This window comes from Hemitrygon akajei, chromosome 8 (assembly GCF_048418815.1).
Source record: "Hemitrygon akajei chromosome 8, sHemAka1.3, whole genome shotgun sequence".
Lineage (NCBI taxonomy): Eukaryota > Metazoa > Chordata > Chondrichthyes > Myliobatiformes > Dasyatidae > Hemitrygon > Hemitrygon akajei.
Genome location: NC_133131.1, coordinates 123,977,222 through 124,001,035, shown reverse-complemented (window position 1 = coordinate 124,001,035; position 23,814 = coordinate 123,977,222). Strand labels below are relative to the sequence as shown.

At 38.6% G+C, this 23,814-nt stretch overlaps 1 protein-coding gene across 3 annotated transcripts in view; it reads right to left on the bottom strand.

Annotated features, from left to right (window-relative positions):
• mindy3 (MINDY lysine 48 deubiquitinase 3) overlaps positions 1-23,814 on the bottom strand; it is a 118,518-nt gene that overhangs the window by 26,259 nt on the left and 68,445 nt on the right. For all 3 annotated transcript variants that reach the window (XM_073054525.1, XM_073054526.1, XM_073054527.1), the window contains one exon: positions 21,357-21,429. In XM_073054525.1, the coding sequence (XP_072910626.1) occupies positions 21,357-21,429 (73 nt within the window). The remainder of the gene's footprint in view (positions 1-21,356; positions 21,430-23,814) is intronic.

The following is a 23,814-nucleotide window of genomic DNA, read 5'->3' as shown; positions in this document are numbered from 1 at the left end:
ACCAAGAGCACAACATGCAATGCTGAAGGAGGTGAAAACGAACTCAAGGGTTAACAGCAAAAGAACTGCAGAAATCTCTAGAACTTACTAAGGTCTCTATTCATGTGTCCACTGTAAGAAAAACACTGAACTTGATTGATGTTCATGGAAGGACACCATGGAGGAAACAACTGCTCTCCAAAAAAACTGCTACACAGCTCAAATTTGCAAAAGACCACCTGGATGTTTCACAACACTTCTGAGAAAATGTTCTGTGGACAGATGAGACAAAAGTTGAACTTTTTGGGAGAAATGCATACTGCTATGTTTGGAGAAAAAAGGACACTGTACACAAACACCAAAACCTCATCCCAACTGCGAAGCATGGTGGAAGGAGCATCATTGTTTGGGGCTGCTTTGTTGCCTCAGGGCTTGGACAGCTTGCAATCATTGAGGAAACAATTAATTCAAAATTGTATCTAGATACTTTACAGAATGTCAAGAGTAGCAGTCCATCACCTGAAGCTTAATAAAAGTTGGATGATTCAAAACACAAGAGTAAATCAACAACAGAATGGTTTAAAAAGAAAAAAAATCATGTTTTTTAATGGCCAAGTCAAGTCCAGATCTTAACTGAACTGAGATACTGTGGCATGGCCTGAAGAGAGCTGTACATGCAAGGTATCCCAGAAATATTGATAAACTGAAACAGTTTTGTATGGAGGAATGGTCTAAAATTCCTCCTCACTGTTGTGCAAGTTTGATCAGCAGCTATAAGAAAAGGTTCGTGGAGGTTATTGCTACTAAAGGAAGTTCTACCAGTTATTAAATACAAGGTTTCACATAAATGTTCCAGCCTGGACAGTGAATGATTAAATAATCTGTTCAATAAAGAAATAAAAGTACAATTGTTTCTGTAAAAATACAAAATGCTGGCAGAACTCAGCAGGCCAAATGGCATCTATGGGAGGAGGTAGTGACGATGTTTCGGCCCGTTTTTATTTCCAGCATCTGCAGATTCACTCGTGTTACAATTGTTTCTGTGTTTTTTAGTTAAGGCAGATTGTGTTTGTCTATTATTGTGACTTAGATGAAGATCAGATCATACATTATGAGTAATTAATGCAGAAAACCAGGTAATTGTACAGAGTTCACAATCTTTTTCTTGCAACTGTACACGTAACAAATAAAGCTATCTATCTAGCTTCAAACAACTCCAATTCTGGCTTCCCACGTTTCAATCTTCAAACACCTGAGTTTTTCAAAAACATCGCTGCCTAGCTTATTTTGCACTAATCCCCACTCACTCATCATCCCTGTGCATGCTATACATCAATTCCCAATCTTCCCCAATGATTCTTCCTCTTTTCAAATGCCACAGGACAGATCTCAGCTAAAAGCAGTGTGAAAAAGTTGCCCAAAAGGTTGCTGTTAAATTTGTCCCCTCACCCTAAATCTATACACTCTAGTTTTAGTGTTCAATACTCTGGGGAAAAGACCAATATATGGGTCTCATAACTCCAAACATTTCTATAAGGTCACTCCTCATTCTGCAATGTTCCAAGGAATAAAGATCCACCATGGTCAACCTCATCCCTATAACTTAGGTCCTTCAGTCTGGCAACATGCTCATAACTCATTCCTGCAAAGCTTCCAGTAAAATCACATCTTTCCTGTAACACAATGACTAAAATTATACACAGCACTCCAAGTGCAGCATCACCAGTTTCATACAACTGCAACATAATGAACCAACTCCTATACTCATTACCCTGACTGATGAATGCTTTATTCATCAATCTGTCTGTGATGCCATTTTCAATGAACTTTCCAAAATCCATCACCTGACGTCCATTTGCCTCAACCCACTTCCTTAGCTGATCAAGATCCTCCTGAAACCTATACAAAAAAATAGCATTAAACCACCACCTTCCACTTTCCAACTTTGAGACGATGTTAAATCCACCTTACTGGGTCTCTATCTTGCTTACTTCCAAACTGCTCACTATTTCACTCTTCCTGTTTTTCATTTTTATTTTACTGTTAAGTGGCAGTTAAGTGTTAAACAGTAGAAACATAGAAGTTTATGCCCCAGGAGGTGGTTATCTGATATTGAGTCTCTGCCATTAATACAAGTGCAAGATGTGACCATCACCTGGTGCTCTGGACTAGAATGGTATCAATTTACATCAGTGCCCAGATGCTGGTGTTTCACAGCTGGATAGCTCAAGTGTACAGTACTGTGTAAAAGTCTTAGGCACATACATACATATAAACATGAGAAAGTGTTTATATAGACATACAGCTAGGGTACCTTCCGCATGGTATTGTAGTAACTTTATGTAATACACTGCACTGCTGCCTCAAAAGAAAACAGATTTCATGACATATGTGGGTAATTAGAAAGCTGATTCTGATAAAGCTCTTTATTGTAGACAGAGTGTGAAGAGGATGGCCATAGTTGGGAAAAGAGGAAGGGAGAGTGAAGCACCAGAGAGATCTTTTGTATGATCAATAAACCGATTGTTTGGAATTAAATGATCTTGCATGGTGTCTCAGGGCAGGGTGTGTCTGCACTTATGCACCACCCCTGCCCCCTGCAGATTGCCCGACACTCCTCCTCTGCCATCCATCCCATAACCCTCCCCCCTCACCATTCTGAACATCTTGTGCTCCCACCAGATTTACAATCTCTCTGTTCCACGTTGACAAATACAGTACTGTACATTGTCTCAGGCACCCCAGTTATATTATATATCTAAGACTTTTGTACAATATTGTATATCACATTTACCATATTAATTCTTCTAGCGGACTTCAATGTGCAAAAACATCTGAATAAGGACCTGGTGTTAATGGAGTTACTTAATATCTAAGCACCATGTTTTTCATTGTGGATGAACTGTAAAGTGTGAAACTCATGGATTAAGGACCTACAGTTCAACAGGATTAGAAAATTAATGTCACTAGATGCTATTTAAAAACATAACGACTAAAACCAGGCACAAAGGAGAAATAACACCATTGCAGAACAAAAGTTTCTTGATGCTCATGAAGTCCACAAAATCTACTGCTCTGTTCTTTCACATTCTGAATGTAACTAGAAGAATCAGTTAACAGATACCTTTGAAAAATTAGTTTATTCCACATTTTTTGAGCATTGATCATGAATGTGCTAAAGTTAAGAGATCAAACATATTGAAACACAAGTCCAATTTATTTATCAAAATAAATAGCAATTTTTATTAGGAAGGGATTTTAATGTGAATTTACATTTAACCTGGTAGCTCAATTAGTAGGCTTTGCGTTTTTCACTTCCTCTCTTCAAAAGAACGGGACAATCTCCCAATGACCAGGTCTTCATACATCAGTGAGGCCCTGCGCAGATCAAAGTATTTCTGTGTGACTGGCCTTGTTCCAAATGAGCTTGCCATTTGATGAGATCCTGTCTCCCAGTTATTAAATGGTTAGCAGCAATGGACATATCTAACACACTGCTTATTGCTTCTTGGTAGAGGCAAAGACTCATAATTTCTACGATATAGAACGATGAGCCTTGGAATTGCCAAGGTATAGAAGACGACAGACCAAATGCTGGTAATGAGAATTAACAAGGCAGAGGTGAGCCAAGAGGCCTGTGTCTATTCTGTATGCCTTTACAACTCTATGACAGATCATTTCAATCAGGAAGTGATCCTGCAAAGATCCTCCCACTTGTATTAAATCCCAATTTGCACTTCCTTTCAAGTAAACTCTCGAAATAAGAACTCCACTGTTTTTACCAAGTAATTTGGTTTTTCACTATAATCCACTGACATTTATCTTGGTAGATTCTTGGTCATTACTTTAACAAGCACTGGAGAAGGGAGAGTTTTTGAAGTCAGAGTTCATAGAAAGTAGTCAGTTTTGAGTTGTGAGACCAAATCACCTGCCCGTCTTCATGATTCAGCTGTTCCCTGTTGAACTGACTCAGATCGACACTGTCATGACTGACGTGTTCGAGGGCAGGAAGATGGTGCTGGATTGCTCAAGTCTAAATGCCCCATTGCAAAAACTCCAGGATCAGCACACAGTATACTGAAAGGTTAGCAATCTTCTAATATAACTATCGCTAATGAGGAGGAAAAGTTATAATGGGGAGATAAACCAACCTTTGCTAACTGAGGAAATTATAGAAGGTACTGTGTTAAAGGAAAACATGTATAAAATATAACAGTTAGAGGTTGGCCAGTAAACTGTGATAAATTCAGATTCCAGCAAAGCATTAAATAAAATCAAGAAAGAATATAAACATGAGTACAACTTAAGTGAAATATAAAAATTGAAATTAATTTGTTCAAGTAGATTTTTAAAAAAAGTCGACGTGAACACTGGCTCCTTGCAGAATCAGGCTGGGAAGATAATTATGAGGAACTAAAATATCAGAGGAGTTAAGCAGAAATTTTTTTCAGTCATTCTGGTAATACAATTTTCCAGTGGAGGGTATATCATTCCTCCCTTATATTTTAGTAATAATAATGAAAAATGGAGTGAAGTTAAATACTTGTACCTTTGTAGGAAAATCAATATTAGGCAAACTAATAGGGCTTAATGCTGATCAGCACCATCTGTCTTAAGTCTGCAACTCAACAACCCAAAAGAAGTGGCTGTAGGAATTGACAATTTAATGCTTGAAATTTTCCAAAAATCTTTAGATTTTGGAGAGGAACTGGAGAAAATGAAAGCCAAAAATGAATGTATGGCCAGAGAGATGAGGTACATGTGTTTTGGTGGCAGACAACTTGCAGTGAGTCAGGTTTACCTGGGAGGCTGGAATTAAAGTGTGCCACGATCAGCCTCTCAAAGCACTTCATAATGGAGGCTGTCAGAGCCAAAGGACGGTACTCATTAAAGCACACTGCCTTGTATTTCATAAGTACCAGGATGATAGTAGTCTTCTTAAAGCAAGTGGGAACATCAGACTGTATCAGGGAGAGGTTACAGATATCTGCAGATACCCTTGCCAGCTGATCTACACAGGATCTAAGGACAAGGCCACACCACCATTCAGGTTCAATGTTTTTGGTATCTTCATTCTCTGGAAGACTGATCTTATGCCCATAAATGACTGTAGTTTCTGGTACATTGGAGGCTATTGGGGTAGATGGTGATAGTCCAACACTCTTCTATTCAAAGTGTGAATGGAGTATGTTAAGGTCAGCAGGAAGTGTTCTGCTGTCTGTTGTCAGCAATGCAGCTCAACTTCAGTTTCTAACCTGTTATAGCCCTGCCATCCCTGATGGCTGGGCTGGGATTTAATTTTGGACTGGTATTACCTCTTGGCATCTTTGATAACTTTACAGAGGTCATATCTTGATTTCTTGTAAAGGTCAGGGCCCTCTGATTTGAAAGCTGCCATCAAGACTTTAGTAGGGAGTGAATTTCCTGGTTCATCTATGAGTCAGAATCAGGTTTATTATCACTGGCATATATTGTGAAAGTTGTTTTGCAGCAGCAGTACTTTGCAATGAAATTTATGTATATAAAAATAAATTAAGTAGTGCATAAAGAGAGCAAAATAAAAGGAAAAAATAGTGAAGTAGTGTATATGGGTTCATCTATCCATTCAGAAACCTGGTGTTTGGGAAAAAGCTGTTGAGTGTGTGTCTTCAAGCTCCTGTAGCTCCTCCATGAAGATAGAATAAGAGGACATGTCCTAGGTGATGAGGCTCCTTAATGACAGATGTCACCTTTCAAAGATGTCCTTGATGCCGATAAGTGTAGTGTGCATGAAGAAGCTGGCTGTTTATAACTTTCTGCAGCTTCCTGTGCAATGGCCCCTCTATACCAGACATTGATGCAACCAGTTAGATTGCTATCCACAGTACATCCGTAGAAATTTCCAAGTCTTTGGTAATAAACCAAATTGCCTCAAACTCCTAATGAAATATAGCCCCTGCTATGCTTTCTTGATAATTGCATCACTATGATTTGCCCAGGACAGACCTTCAGAGATGTTCATACCGAGGAACTTGAAATTTCTCATCCTTTCCACTGATATTCTGTCTATGAGGACAGGTATGTGTTCCCTCGACTCCCCCTTCCTGAAGTCCTCAATCAATTCTGTCTTACTGACATTGAGTGCAAGGTTGTTATTGTGACATCACTCAACCAGCTGATCTATCCCACTCCTGTGTGCCTCTTCATCACTATCTGATATTCTGAGAACAGTATCTGTGTCATAAGCACTGAGCTGTGCCTAGTCACATAGGTTTGGGAACACCTAGATTATCCACTTTGGTATGCAGTTTGCAAAACACTAGCTGATAACAGTCTGTGGCCACATCATCCTAATCTACTGTAGGCTGGCAGCTGAATCACTGAACATGGATCAGTTTACCAACTGAAAGCAGTTACCTTCCCTTCACTTGGCTTCACCCATCACCTTCCAGCTTGTAGTCCTTCCCCTCCCCAATCTGCTTATTCTGGCTTCTTTCTCCTTGCTTTCCAGCCCTGATGAATGGGTCTCCACATAAATTGTTGCCTGTTTATTCCTTTCCATAGATGCTGCTGACCTGAGAATCTCCAGCATTTCACTTGTGTTACTTTCTAGCATCTGAAGAATCTCTCGTGTTTATGCGAATTAGATAGGCCTACACTGTACAACATTGTATTCTGATTGTATTCTAATGCACTAATCAGCTTGAAGGAAATAGCTACAAATTTATTAGAGTTCTTGGAGGAAGTATTACCCAGAGTGGATAGAGGGAAACCAGTGCATATTGTTTATATTTTTAGATTTATAAAAGACATTTGATAATATGTCAGAGAAATTAAGAACTCAGAAAGAAAGCACTCATAAAGCTATGGCAAAGGAACTTGCGGTCCCTCAAATGAAACACAAAGCCTGCAGATCTGCATGGCAGATAACCAGTAAGGCTCATGGGATATTGGCTGTTGTTCCACTGGGATGGAGCATAAAGATTGGGATGTCTTCCTTCAGTTGTAGTAGGTACAACAACTGAATAACACACAGTTCTGGTTGTTTTATTCTCATTGGAGACAGATGAGGCTTCCCTCAAAGGCATACTTTAGAGCTACTGGAAAGTGAATTAATGAATATATTTGAAGTTGACAAATGTTTAACTGGTTATGGGGATAGGGTAGGAAAGCGGTATTAGTCATGAACTTACTGGTTGGCACAGCAGGTCATCAAGGACCACAAATGTTTGTATTTCTTATGGTAGAAAAGCAAGTTACTACCATCCTGGCTCAGAAAATCTGCTCTAATACTTCAAAAATAATTTCATCTTGTCAACTGATATGGACAAAAGCTGATGGTTTGAAGACCAGAGTTGGAAGAAATGTCTACCAATGAAACAACATATCATCATAATTATCTTTATAATAAAGGATACCATTTTATAAAAAGTGGAATTGTTCATAAGGGCCAACTGAAATGGTTCTAATTGCAGATTTTAAATATTGTCCAGAAACACTACATTCTCTACTCTGTTGGTTCCAAGTTAATCATTCATATATTTCTTGTATCACAGATAAAGTACATTTTATGCAAAATTAATGCATAAATTATCACAGCAAAAGTATTAAATTAACTTGCATGTTCTTTATTTAATTAGTCCTATTCTTCCCCTTATTTGTATGATTCACCAAAATTAAAAATACAGGCTTACACATAATGGAGCAATGTTTCAAAAGAAACACTACAGGGGCAGACAGGAAATCCCTGAAGTAGCATGTCTAACATACTGCATTTGTCTTGTTGTTTAACAGTGAATGAAACATTTCATTCTCAGAACAAGTGAAGTTGTAGCAAGAATACTGGCTGGAATGAATAAGGGTGAAGAATTTCATGAAAAGAACACCTCTCCAACTGTTAAACAGGTTTGAGGAATCAGGTTATTTATAAAGCTTTGAAATTTGCATCACCTAGCCTTTCCTAATGATGACTGTGAACAAGCTATAGCCCTAACAAGCTAATTAAGGTCTGAAGCCTTGGTAAAAGATATCTGAGAGCTCAAATCTCTTGGGGTGCCCAAACTTTTGCAATGTGCTCCTTTCCTTTTCCTCCCACTCTAAAATTGTACAAAATAAAAATAATACACTAATCTTGATTAAGATGTTGAAAAGAATGTTTCATCTTTAACTTTATGACTTTTGGAGATCAATTCATCTTCTACTCACGTGACTATTCACAGTAACAGAAATTTTGACCAGCAGTGCCGAAACTTCTGCGTGCATGCGCATTAAATAATGGTGTAAAAAGAGAAAAAGTAAAATGAAAAATGTTGCTGAGTGACTCTTGTTCCTGGCCAATGATTTTACTACTTATTCTGATAATTCTATTGAGTGGGCTGAGGTTGATAGTGCTCATTGCTCTGAACCATGCCGTGATGTTGCAGGTTAATATTGATTCAATGAAGCAGTTATAAAATGTCTGGAGAAACGATGGCTGGACCTGAAGTTGCCGCATTTTCTGAAGGAAAAATAGCCGTTGTTGGCACTTGGAGAATATCACCCCATCTTTGATCTTAAAGGTGATTTTGTTACCTACTTGTGCTGGGTATTTGTATTCTCCAACATGTTCTATCAATTGGCCACTAATTTCCACAGTTGGGACAGTGTACTGCTGTTTCCTAAAGTCCACTACTATTTCTTTAGTTTTACTGGGGTTCAGACCCAGATAGTTGTATGTGCACATCCAGTAAGGATTGATTTCCTCACCGATGCAGTCAGAGTTGGTAGTGTAAACGATGACTGTGTCATCTGAGTACTTGATGTACTGCATCCTGGGGTGAGCTTCTGCTGTCGTCTCTGTACAATGTGAACAAGACTGGTGAGATAACCGAGCCCTGTGGTGCTCCAGTTGATAACTGCCTGTTGCTGCTCATAAATCCATTATATCCAACTTTTTGATGTCTGTCTGTGAGGAAGAAGAGGATGAGGAGTATAGTGTGGAGGTTTACATCCATTTGCTGGAGTTTGTATCCCATGAGATGGGGTTGCAGTGTTAAATTCACTGGAGAAATCCATAAACAACATCCTAAACATTGATCAGGGCCTCTCCAAGTGTGTGTAGGCATTGTGCAGTAACGTTAGTACTGCATCATCCACGCATCTTTTTAGCCTATAAGCAAACTGGAGCGGGTCAGTGAGCCCACTCCCCATCTGTGGTTGTGGAAGGCAGAGCTTTTCTAAGGACTTCTTTACCAGCCACGTTAGAGCTACAGGAAGGTAGTCATTATTGTAAGTGGAATTGCTCTGCTTGGGAATTGGACAAATGGTTGGTACGGAATGTTCAGACAGAGAGCAGTTGAAGAGATAACAGAAACCTCTGGCAGTTGTCTACAGCAGAGTTTCAGTAGCTTTCCACTGATGTTGCCTGAATGCAGATCAATTAGAAACCTTGCAAGCCAAGAGGTGACAAATTAATGAGTGAAGCAAAAACAATCTAAAAGTTCCAGTAAAAGGCAGAGCTTGCAACAGGAATTAAGTCATTTTTTGGAGCCTAAATGAATGACGAAGGACTTATAATAAATGGAGATGTCTATGTCGTTTACATCATCAGGTTTAAATAATATTTAAATTTTATTTATTTATTATGTGGAAAACATTATGAATGCATGTAATATAAAGATTAGATCTGTGTTCCTATTGAAGGATATGCTCAATATAGTACATTCCTTCCTTTTTTGGCATTCTTTGAGCAGCTTTAAACATTCTCACATCAGACGGATGAAGTGTAAAATCTTCCCTACTTGACCAATGTTTTTTTTCCCTTACACAATCCATTTCACATAATATCTGTTGCTAAAGCAATCCATTTTTCCCCAATTTCCCACAGCCTGTCAAATTGAGATTACTCATTTGGGATAGTTTTGTAGTGGGTTATATTGAGGACAACTGGCTGAAGACAAGCTATTAATTGTAGGATCCTTGTATGTAGATGTCCAGAGATTTCTGTAGTCAAGTTTTTTTTCCAATGAAAAATCGGAACAATCCCAAATGGGATTTATTCAAAGCTTTTAATCCAAAACTAATTAGACTAATGATTATTCTTACCTTTCCAAACACTTCCTTTTTAATAAACATGCATAACAGAAGCCACAATACCGAAATATTAACACTTCAGGCATTTTTTATTGTGGGAATCATTGAACATTTAAGTCTATTTATGTAAATATGATTTAGCATGAAAGGTATTTTGTGGCATCGTTTTCTACTGCTAATTGTTGTTGATGTGAGCAAATCACCTAAATTTTGCAGAGAAACTGTAATTGGCAAGCCCCTGAAAGTCTGTTCAAATACAAACCTAAAAAATTTGTTGCATGTCAAACTTCTAACTTTAAAAAATTATAGGAAATCTTTATAGAATAATTTTATTGTTTTAGTACAGTTTTATAGGGCTAACAATTCTAGATTTCACCATGCCATACTTCTATCCAGATGCACAGCATGGCATGGCAACTGCTCTGTCTAAGGCTGCCAGTAACTGCAGAGTTGAGAACGCAGCTCAGTAGAACAAAAACAGCCTCTTCTCCACTGACTCCATCTAGTTTGGGAAAGCAGCCAATATAATAAAGGACCCATTCCATCTGTGGCATTCTCTCTTCTCTCCCTAGCACCAAAGAAGAGATGCAAAAGCTGATAACATTTTCGACTAGGCTCAAGAGCATCCTGAATGCTGTGGTTACAAGACTTTTGAATGGAGCACATACAATAAAGATGAACTTGATCTCAAGGCTCTTGCACTCTATTTCAACATATTTTCTTTTGCAACTCTAACACTAGATTCTGCATTCTATTTTGTTTTCCTTTAGTACTTTACTCAATGTTCTTATATATGGAATGATCTACCAAGATGGCATAAAAACAAAAGCTTTTCACAAAATATGACAACAATAAACAAATTATTCATAAATATCCAGAACTCCCAAATTAGGTTAGTGTAGAGGCACAAGTCTGATCTTATGTTATCTTTTGGCAAATGTGGCTCAGTCAGAAATGGGCAGTGTGTTCTCCAGCTCTTGAAAATTTACTTGTATTCTAGCTCATAATTGCTTCTATAGCCTATCTCAGATCAAGGAGGACAAGATCATGCTGTAGCTAGCATACTATCTAGACTTTTTGTCCCACCCCTTCTCCACTTATCTGGTTCCACCTATCACCTTTCAGCCTCTATCTCTACCTTTGTCATCACACTCTTTATTCCATATGCCCCTTATCCTCCACCTCAGTGGTAGTACCTATCATCTATCAGCCTGTCTCAGCCCTCCCTTGCACCTCTTTATACCGGTGTTTCCTTCTACACACTCTGCCCAGATGCCTGGTCCCAACACAAAGCACTGACATTCCTTTCCCTCCACAGATACTGCTTGACCTGCTGAGTTTCTCCAACAGTTGCATTTTACTGTCTAGACATAAAACCATGGTGCGCTCACCCACCTCAACCTTTCAGGATGCGGAGAATTTATGAAATGGCGCTCTGCATTCCAGAGGCATCTGGTGAGGCGGAGCAGGCCTACTATGGCCCTGCTCACAGAGCCCACAAACTTTGACAACCATCTGTTAACTGCCCAAAGCATTTAATAACTGTTCAGTTAATTTCTTTAAAAAAAGTGAAATTAAAGTTTAAAATATAACAATTAAAATCATTAAAATAAAATTAAAACAATTTGAGCACTTATCTTTACTTCCTACTAAATTGGGCTACTGATCCAATGAAATGAATTGGATTGCTATTTACAGCCAGCCTTGACAGAAAGTATCATACCAATTCTCTGATGCAGGGCACAATGGCAAATTAGAGGCAGAGCAGGAGGCCAGATACTGACTACTGATTTCCAGGCCAGTTGGACTTGTGTATTTGACCAAGATGGCACTGAAGTTGAGAAAGAGCAGACTCACCAACTGCTGAGGAATTGTCAATTGTCAGTTGGCAAAGAACACCGTTCTGGAAATGTGAAATTAAAAATGAAAAAACTGGAAGCATTCAGCACATCAGGCAATACCACAGAATCAGGTTTAATATCACTGGCATATATCATGTAATATGTTGTTTTGTAGCAGCAGTATATTGCAATACATAATAAAAACTATAAATTACTATATCTATAAATAAAATTTTAAATTAAATAGTCCCAAAAGAGCAAAACAGAAAAAAAGTTGTGGTAGTGCACATGTATTCATTGTTCATTCAGAAATCTGATGACTGTGGGGAAGAAGCTATTCTTAAAATGTTGAGTGGGTGGTGGGGGTCCTTAATAATGGATGCCAACTTTTTGAGGCATTGCCTTTTGAAGGTGTCCTTGATGCTGGGGAGGCTAGTGCCCATGATAGAGCTGGCTAAGTTTGCAACTTTCGGCAGCTTTTTCTGATCCTGTGCAGTGTCCCCTCAATTTCAGATGGTGATGCAACCAGTTAGAAGGCTCTCCACAGTGCATCTGTAGAAACTTGCAAGAGCCTTTGTTGACATACCAAGTCTCTTCAAGCTCCTAATGAAATACAGTCACTGGCGTGCCTTCTTTGTAATTCCATCAATATGCTGGGATCAGAAAAGATCTTCAGAGATGCTTACACCCAATAACCTGAAACTGCTTGCCCTTTCCACTGCTGCATCCTTTGATGAGAACTGATGTGTGTCCCTCGACTTCACCTTCCTGAAATCTACAATCAATTCCTTGGTCCTACTGACACTGAGTGCAAGGTTGCTGTTGTGACACCACACGACCAACTGATCTATCTCACACCTGCACTCCTCATCACCATCTGAAATTCTAACAATCATATTTGTAACATCGGCAAATTTATAGATGGCATTTGATCTGTGTCTAGCCTCATAATCGTGGGTGCAGAGAGAGTAGAGCAGTTGGCAAAGCACACATCTTTGACGTGCACCAGTGTTGATTATCATCAAGGAGGAGGTGTTATTTCCAATCAGCACTGATTGTGGTCGGTCTCCTGAATGGGTAGTCCATGATCCAGTTACAGAGGCCCAGGTTTTAGAGCTTGTTTATTAGTACTGAGGGTATGATGTGTTAAAAACAGAGCTGTAATCAATAAACAGCAGCTTGACAAAGGTACTGCTATTATCCAAGTGATCCAAGGCCAGGTGGAGAGCCTGTGACATTGCATTCACTGTAGACCTATTGTGGTGATAGACAAATTGCACTGTGTCCAAATCCTTGCTTAGGCCGGAGTTGATTCTAGCCATGATCAAACTCCCGAAGTATTTCAGCACAGTAGATGTGAGTATAACTGGGCAATAATCATTGAGATAGCCCACCCCGTTCTTCTTGGGCACTGGTATGATTGTTGCTCTTTTGAGGCAGGTGGGACCCTCCAATTGCATCAGTGAGATATTAAAGATGTCCCTGAACACTCCCCACCAGTTTCAGTGCCCTCCCAGGTATGCCACCAGGGCCTGACATCTTGCGAGGGCTCTCCCTCATGAAAGGTGTTCTGATGTCAGCCTTTGAGACAGAGATTACAGGGTCACCAGATACTGCAGGGATTCATACAGATGTAGTTTTTTCCTCCCTGTCAAAGCATGCATAAAAGGCCTTGAGCTCATCTGAGAGTAAAGCATCACAGCCATTCACGAAATTAAGTTTTGCCTTGTAGGAAGCAATGGCCTGCAAATCCTGCCACAGCTGATGTGCATCTGAAAGTCTCTAACTTCAATCGGAATTGTTTTACTGGTCACAGTAGCTTCTAAAGGGTCAACAAAAGGTGCTCCCATTCTACTTAAACATGCACTTAACGATCACAAGATTCTGCTATATGTTAAGAACTCAAAAGTACTGCAGGTCTACACCATCAGTAAATTGAGATAATGAAGGAGCTGAAGAATGTGCTGCTGCCTGAGTCGATGGAGGCTTACCGTCAAACAGCGAGTGGCCACCATGGTTGCTTTTCTTGTGATCTCAAGACCCCTTTCGACATGTTAATCTGGTATGCGGTAAGCTCGATTTGCTGATTTATTGGAAGTGAGCAGGGGCGGATGGATGGAGCCAAGTCCTCAGCCGTAGAGAGGACTAGATCTGAAGCCATGGTGTCACCTGTTTGCAGCCTCTCAGAGTCAGGGAATGAAGCCACAGCACTTCAACGGGGGTGGTGTGGCATAGTGTCCAGGATGGAGTCGACACTGTCCTCGCAGAGTTTTGCTCGGCAGAAGACAAGCTATGCTGTGGCTAACTGCAGAGTTTTTAATGGCACTCAATGGATTTCGGCCTCAAGCTGTGGGGCTACTTGTTTCTCAGCTGCCGGAGGAGCTATCATGTTCTACTGGGGGTGGTGTAGCACAGTTGTGGCAACTAAAGATTTAAAAAAAATGGACTGAGGGATCTGGACTATGCATATGCATATTCTGCATCGTTGTGTTTTTACTGATATTCTACATGGGTTTGTTGACTTGTGTGCATCAAGCTGCGGGAATCTCCTAGTTCATCCACGGCTTTTGGTTTGGGTATGTCTGGTATGTTCTTGAAGGCACACGGTCATCTCTCCACATGGGTCTTGATGAAGTCGATGACAACTGTGGCAAAAATACTCAGATTCGAAAATGCATCCCTGAATACTGTCCATTCCTGTAAACACTTCTCTGCCTCCCTTGATCATGCCTTCTTGGTCCTCACCATTGGTGCTGCGGTCATTAGTCTCTACCGTGCACCAAGAGTAGAAGCACAGCCAAGTGATCGGACTTTCTGAAGTGCAGGTGTGGGATGCAATAGTAAGCTTTCTTGATGGTGCTATAACAATGATCAAGTGTGTTGGCTCTTCTGGTTCCATAAGTGACATGTTGGTGGTCGTTGTTCAGAGACTTCTTCAAGCTGGCCTGGTTGAAATCCCCCCACAACAACTGTGTTCCTCCGGCACATCTGATGCTGCGGTGACGGCAGAAAACTCTTGGCAGATAAAATGGATGACACTTGAGGGAAGGCATCAGGGTGCACTGTTTTGTGACTGATCACAGTGCTCAGCTTCTCCAGTGCCTACCTGATGTTGGCCTGAAGTGGAATGTACATCGCTACCAGGATGATGGCAGAAAACTCTTGGCAGATAAAATGGATGACACTTGATCGCTAGATGCTCCAAGTTGGGTGAACAAGATTCAGACAGGACTGTCACATCTGTGCACCACGCTGAGTTAACATTAATGCATACTCCCCCTCCTCTACTTTTAACACTCAACTGTCCTGTCTTTATGGTGAATAGTGGAACTGTAGGGTTGGAGCATTGCATCTGAAATGGTGGGTAATAGCCATGTTTCTGTGAAGCAAAGTACACAGCAGTCCCTGATGTCTCTCTGGTACGGTAATCTTGCTGAGGTCATGAATTTTATTTTCTAAGGACTCTACATTCGCCAGCATGATAGTCGAAATTGGGGCAGTCTAAGGCCTCGGTACTTTAATTGTACCTGTAGTCCAATGAGTCTCTCCCGCTTTTGTTTTCTTAAAAAGGAATTGTACTCACAACCTAAGTGCCATCTGGGATCATTCAATTTTGAGCATTGATAGATTTATTAAATCATCTTAAAACTATATTGCTTTCTGAAGTACCTATGGCTGTGTCTGTGGATTTTAGCTGTAGAAGTCCTAAATGGGAATATCTGATGATTTCCACTGAAGCTGCATGCATTGAGTTGCCACTTATTAGCACCATCTTGAATTTTAAATTGCAGAGAAGGAAAAGGAATGGAAAGATGATAGGGTGAGATCAAATCTGGCATGGGGTCATTTCACCCGGTCACATAGGATAATGATCTGGACCTTCCAAATATCTGGACCTGACTTGCACTACCTTACTTTCCCTTTTCTATTTTCTAATTATGATTTATAATTTAAATTTTTATTATACTTACTTCGATTTGTACTTCAGGGAGCGCAAAGCGCAGAAACAAATATCACTATGATGATTGTACGCTCTAGTATCAATTGTTTGGTGACAATAAAGTATCTATATATCTATATAACCATTGCAGCTCAGGAGTGATTATGTTTCTTTGTCTGTGTTATGTGCTGCAAATTGCAGAGCCGAGACTAGCAGTTCAAGCTGCAGGTTTTTGGACAGAGCAAAATTTACACAATTTACATTAGGTATGTCCAGTTCTCACTCAGAGAAAGTGAGTTAAATAACAATGGAATATTCAACATCACCGCAACATACTCTAAGGTTCTATTCCTGAAGCCTACACTGAATCTCACTGAAACAATGCAAGAGGACACTGAAAAGTTAGAATGGAAGTTGATTGGAAAATTAATATGGCAGGTCTGTCTTGCTGAACAAATATCCCTCCATAAAATAATCACTTGATCAACTTTTGGTTTCCCCAAGGTACAAATTACACTGTGAACAACACATGAACGATAATAGTTTGGAAGAAGTACAAGAAGTGAATCCTTGCTTCACAGTAAAGATCATTTGGGCCTAGAAGGAGGGGATGGGGAGGCGAGATAAGACGTTCTATGCAACTTAAAAATAATTTCCCCCCCAACCCCCCTGGTTCCGTTGAAGGATCTTAAAAGTGAAAAAGTGTCTGCTTGATTTGGTGCTAATTATTTAAATAAACTGCCTTTTGCCTGCGTTGAATTGCACCAGGTTTTGAAATCCTCTTCACTGGGTCCAGAAGTACCTGAACTGCCATAAATAAGTCTATTCTTTGTGATCTATGTGCTTCTTTTTGGCAAAAGGATACCAAGTTAACCTCGACATTCAAAATTAAGAAAGGTACAAGCTCAATGCCTCAGTTATTATTGTGTAACTGCACTGGATGCCCAGCACTCAAGTTTTAGTCACTGGAACTTTCAGCATCAAAACAGAAGCCGTTCAGTGATACCCCGAAGTAACAATAACGAACCTTAGCTCCTGAGCTTCATTTAACATCAATTGTTTTCCATCTGTATTATACTTCTATGTTTCCCATGGTAATACCTGAATGAATGGCCACTTCTACTCTAATATGATTTACTTACACTTAACAACTCGATTCCTCATGCCCCCTTCACCTAGATATAAAAAAACTTAGCCCGATCTCTCCCCAAGCTTACCTGCTGTTATTCTTCCAGCTTATACTTCTTCATATAATGGCATTGACAGTTTGCTCAAATAATCATTAGAGGTAGTGATCACTTTCCAAATAGAACTTGCCTCCACTGCATAAAAACTGTCAAACTGAAATCTCACTGAAGAATGAGCAAGACTGAAAGAAAAACTTTAAAATAACTGGACAGAAATCAATTTCTTCCCTGATCGAAGCAAAATCACTGGTCTAATTGCACCATTTGAAATTAGCATTGATCATATGAAAATATTGAATAAAAGGTCGCCAAGCTTGCTCAAATTTAAAAGATGTATCAAATGTCCAACTCCTAATTTTCTCCAAACTTAAACACGACATATTGGAGAAGAGCCAAAAAAAACAGTAGGTGGATTGGGATCTTTCCAATACAATAGAATAGCTCTTCTAGCCAACAAAGTCGCGAAAGCTATCATGCGTTGAGCAGAAGCAGGAACATTTCCTGCTTCCGTTGGAATAATCCCAAAGATTGCCATAAATGTAAGTCCAAACCTATCACTTTTGATAACGTTCTAAAAACATCTCTCCAAAAATTATTTAACTTTATGCTGGACCAAAACATATGAGTTAAGGTAGCCACCTCAGTGTTGCATCTATCACAGGCAGGATTTATATTAGAAAAAAAATGCACTAATTTATCTTTTGACATTTGCACTACCTTGAACTGAATCAAGGAATTACGGGTGCAGATAGATGAATTGTTAACTAAATGACAAATTTTATTCCACTGATTATCTGAAAGTGACTCTTGAAGTTCCAATTCCCAAGCACGTTTAACCTTATCATTAGACATCATTCGTAAATTCAATAGCCTTTTATATATAATGGCTATTAATCCTGTTTGAAATGGCTTAAGCTGAAAGATAACATCTATCATATTTGGTAAATGAGCAAGTGGGTAATTTGGTAACAAATCGCGTTAAAAGTTCTTTTTACTTTTTCAGTTAATTTTTTTTTCTTCTCCGCAAAGTTTTAGATTTGACCAGAAGGACTTTTCCTTTTTTTTTAAAACTGTATCCTCAAAATGGACTGCCCAGTCCCTTTTTTTTGTTTTAGGTCAGTTTAGTGGGTTTTCCTTTCCTATCAATAACAGAAATTTTGAATCTTTTTTTTAATGAATTGTCAAGAGGTTCTTCTTTTTTCTCTTTTTATTAGCTTAATACTATATATGATTTTCACAGTGTATATTATTTTATTTGTACTATTATTGAGATATGTAGTTGAGATAACCTCTCCACTGACTTGTATTTATCCTTATTCTTTTAAATAAAAAAGATTGAAAATGAAAATGAAATTAGCATTAAACATATTATTTACAACAGCAACCATATCTAGTTTGATTTAAATATACTGGAAGCTCAATCCAAAAAGCATTATATATTATAATCTTAATTTTAAAGGCCCACTCTGATAAGATCTCTTTAGATTAGATATTTGTTACATATTTGTTAAAGTTAGCATTATTCACTTCCTTAAATGATCGTGACTGCACAGCACGTACAATGCATTTTCCGTGAGTTATTCCACTAGTCTACACTAACAATTCTCCTACTTATTTAACTCTTTCGGGAAAGGGGGAATGCATTTATAAATATTAACACACTTTGTTCAATTGAAAATAGATTGAATGGGCCAGTTAAGCCCATTAGGTCTATATTGGCTCACAGCAACCTTATTCCTTTCCTGATTTTCCCTGTAACTATTCTTCACACATTTCCATCAGTCCTCTGGAGATTCTACTCTTCATCCACAAACTAGGGGCAGTTTAGTGGAAATTAATCTAACAACCTGCACTTCTTTGGAATGTGTGAAGAAACAAAAGGGGCCAAACACAACCTGCAAACTCCACACGGACAGCACTGGGTTTAGCATTGAATCTGGGTCACTGAAACTAGGAAGCAGCAACCCTTAGCTACATTCCACTCTTATAAAATAATTTTAAAAAGTATTCTTGAAGTACAAAGTATAGGACCAAAATAACGACGAAAGGGCTGAAAAATGTACAGGAAACTAGAACTGGAAAAGGGATCCTATCAGTATCAACTGTAGGAGGTTGCACAGTTAAATAGTCATAAATGCATGGTGGGTTTTCTAAGTATGGACAATTCATATCAGAACAGGCAACTAATGTATTAATGGAATAAATAGAATAATACTAGTCTAAATCAAAACCACTGCTAAATCAATAAAAATAAGAGCTTATGTAAATCATATTCTATATAAATTATCAAAATTGCTTGATTATTAAATTTTACTTTTAGAGGAACAACTAGTTGCTTCCTTTGGATGCAAGAAAACCTACAAACGTTTGTAAATGAATTACATAAAACTGAGGCTCAGGCAGTATGCACAGAACAGGAAGGATCAATTTCCCTAAGCAGTCAGAATAGCTTTGGAGAAAGAAACAGGTAGAATTAAAAGCTTGCAAACCAAATCTAAACTCAACAAAGGTCGAAGTCTGGAACACATCACTGCTCGAGGCAAAAACTCTAATCACATTTAAGTAGTACCTGAATAAGCCACAGTATCATTGATTGATAACTGAGAATTGGGAATAATCTTAAAATACTTCATTAGATGCAACTGACGTGATTTAATACAAGATTGGTATTAAAAATGATAGCAACTAAAGAACAAAATTCAGTTAAGTAAAGCCAGCATGCAATCTTCATTTACGCTTCTGTAGCTAGATAATCAATCAGAAAATAATATGTTAACTCTAAAACTGCTAAAAGAATAGATTAATTGCATTATTTTCTTTACAAGGAAATAGTTAATAGTACATGCAAATGTATTGTCCAAATATTTCATATTTTTTTCAAATTATTCATCACATACTGTTCTAAATTGCCATGTCAGCATTTTGATTGCTTCTGCTGTCAAACCATAAGGATATAGTTACATGCTCTGTAACATGCCTTCAGAATGTCACTGTGCCAACTTTGAAGAAAGGAACGTGCTCCTAAAAACCAGGATGTTCAGCATCAAAAGCAATTCGAAACATTATCCTGCACTCATGAGATACTATGGATTTTAAAACAGTAACTGAGACACACAAAAATCCATAATATACAGATGATCTCAAGCTAGGTTTAAAAACACATAAACAAGGAATATTTTGTGGATTTCATAAAGGGGAAGTCAGGAGAAGACACATCAGTCCTCACTGAGGGGTCAGCAGTGGGAAGAGTGAGCAGTCTCAAGTTCCTGGGTGTCAATTTCTCAGAGGATTCTCCTTTTTCAACATTATGATGCATGCCAGAGGCTCTACTTCATTAGGAGTTTGAGAAGATACAGTATGTCATTAAAGACATGCTAGTTTCCATAGATGTATGCTGGAGAGCATTCTGACAGTTTGCATCACAGCCTGTTATGGAGGCTCCAATGCACAGGACTGCAAAAGGCTGCTGAGGGTTGTTGATTCAGCCAGCTCTATCATGGGCAGAACCATCCCCATCAAAGACAACTGTAAGAGGGAGTGCATTTAGCAGGCAGCATCCATCACTTCACCATCCAGGATCTCATTACTACAGCTGGGGAGGTGGTAAAGGATCCTAAAGATCCATATATAACTTCTCTGCCATCAGATATCTGAGGAGTCCATGAATGCTACATTGTATTCCTTTTCTGCACTATTTAACCTGCAACTTACAGCAATTGTATGTCTTTGCACTGTACTGCTGCCACAAAAAGAAATGTCATTGTATACAAGTCAGTGAAAAACCAGACTCTGAAATGTAGATTCATTTCTTAGATTGAATGGATATTTACTGATAAAAATCTGAGCAATATCCTTATCACAGTCTATGTAGCAATTAATATGTCTCAATCACCCAATGCTACCAAGACATGCCGCAGAAAGACTCCAGTAAAAAGGTTGAAATACTTCTGTTTATGGATGACCAGAGAATCCTAAAAAGCAGCTCTTACATTTTCAACCTTATCAGGTCTCAGTTACTGTCATAATGCTCAGCTCTGTATTTAGCAATGGAATGGGATTACTTGACCAGGAACAGAACTTAAAGCAAGTGACTACCCAACTAATTTCTTAAAAAGATTAACGTCAAAGCATTTTATAATGGCTCAAGGTACATTGTAGAGGAATTAATGCATTAGAAAAGCTTTCTTCTCAATAGACAACTGCTCCAATTCCTATATTGTGACATTTCTATTAAATTTGTTTTCTGATTATAGATACCAATTGCTTGCCTGACACAACAACAAATATAATCTTTTAATACAAATTTACAAATAATTTAAATAACTGGAAAACTATAATTTATAATTGAAACTAAATTACCTTCAGGATCATATGTTTGGAATACTCTTCTAGCTTGTTCCCAAGGAGTTTCTGGGGCAACTAAGGACATTTCCTGGAAAAAGAAAGTACCCCATGTCTCAAAAGACCTGTAGTAACTTTTTGGTTCCTTTGAAGAATAATACAAAAGATTTGCATAGAAAATTGCTGTGCCTCAGAGCATTCTGAAGCACTCGGAAATGTTCCATTATGGCAAGAAATATAGATAATGAAAAGCAATGTCATAAAAAAGCAGTTTCCTGCATGCAACTACATACTTCTCCGTACCTAAATTGGTGCAATTCTAAAAGAAGCCCAACTCCTCACCCTTGTATATGGTGCCTACAACTTTAGAAACCCAGATTTCATATTTCTTTCACCTTTACCAAAGCTCAGCAATACATGAGTGTCTGAGGTTAAAAAAAAAGGAATTCACAGGCCTGAAACTTCTATAAAGGTAAACAGGCAAGACAAGAATGATTTGATACAAAGAACAAAAGTTTGCCCATTTAGCAAACTGGAATTCCCATGTGAGATTCAAGAATGGAAGAAGCAGAACCTGAATCAGAACTTCATTGCCAACTTTTCAGAAGCTTACAGAAACCAACCCCAAGCATCACCTTTAAGAACAAGTTCACTTTTCCCCACTCCAAAACTAGCAAAGTAAATTCAGCAAAACTTCTTGTACAAGGACTTCTGTTAAAAATGTCCAATAGTCAACAAAACTAGCAAAAAGAAAACAGACACTTCAGAAACATGAAATATTTCTATGTAATTTAGCCGTATTCTCCACGTAAACTCTGTTTACTCTTTTGTAAATATTCACAAACCATGAATTTAAGAGTTAAAACATACCGGTAAATAAACAAATTAAGGGAAGCCAATGAAAAGCACAATTTTTTTTGTTTGGTTTCCCAAACTGATGATATCTATAAATTACTAATTCTACAATCTTGTTTAAAATATTCTGAAAACTATTCCATGTTCTTTACCTTGAGAATTTGAATTTAGCATTAGACTCACATTTATAAATGGTATACGGATACAGATTTCTGTCCACTTCAACAAAAGCTACGTAAAGATTCATTCCTTGCCAAATAGACATTTGTCATTTACTGTAGCCAATTATGATTACCAAGTTATGCTGTGGCAAACCTTAAAGCTTGCAAATGCCCATGTTCTGCTATACTTTAGCTACAACATATAGCAATGAGATCTTAATTTCAGTGAATTAAAAACAATGAAAGATTAAAAACATCATAAGAACAAGTGTTTCTTGTAACTTGCTTTTTACACTTCTAATCCTCTGCATTTACATTAAAAGTATCAAGCATTTGCAAAGTAATCTTACCATAAGATCAGGGAAACAGTTTTTCAAATGGCTCTTTCAATTTCAATATATCCCTTTTAAGACCCAATTCAATGGCGACCAGTTCCCCGTTATTTTCAAGGTCTTTTTGTATTAAATCAGCAATGCCCGAACAATAGGGTACAAACAGACTTATCACACAAAGCATTAAACTAAACTTAAATGAAGGATGCTCGACAGCTGTTGTAGAGCTCGAATCTTATCACCTTTTACAAAGTAAAATCAAGCAACATAGGTGACAACAGAGCCTTGCTTCCAGATGAGTTCAATACCTTCTGTGCTCGCTTTGACCGTCAGAACATGGAGGAACCATCACAAACTTCCAATGATCCTGAGATTTCTGTCAGAGGCGGAGATGTGAGCATCCTTCAGGAGGGTGAATCCACTGAAAGTATCCAGACCAGACGGGATACCTGGCCAAGTACTACAGACCTGTGCTGATCAATAGGCTGGAGTGTTCACTGAGATCTTTACCCTCTTGCTTCAGCAGTCTTTAATTACATCAATGACTATCGTCCAGTAGCATTTACGTCCACTGTGATGAAGTGCTTTGAAAGGTTGGTGATGAAACATATCAACTCCTGCCTGAGAAGCAACTTGGATCTGCTCCAATTTGCTAAATGGTACAACCGGTCCACAGAAGATGCCACTTCATTGGCTCTTCACTCAACCCTAGAATATCTGGACAGCAAAGACACATACATCATCCCCTCAAGATGAATCAATAAGCTTTAAGACCTTGGCCTCAATAACTCCCTGTGCAATTGGATCCTCGATTTCCTCACTTGCAGATCCCAGTCAGCTCGGATTCACAACATCATCATCCATCAGCACATGGGGCACCACAGGCAGTGTGCTTAGCCCTCTGCTTCACTCACTTTATGACTGTGAAACTAAGCAGAGCTCCAATGCCAGATTTAAGTTTGCTGACAACACCAATGTTGTAGGCTGAATCAAATGTGATGATGAATCAGCAAATAGGAAATAAACTGAAAATCTGCCTGAGTGGTGCCACAACAACAACCTCTCATTCAACCTCAGCAAGACCAAGGAGCTGATTATTTACTACAGGAGGAAGAAACCAGAAGGCAA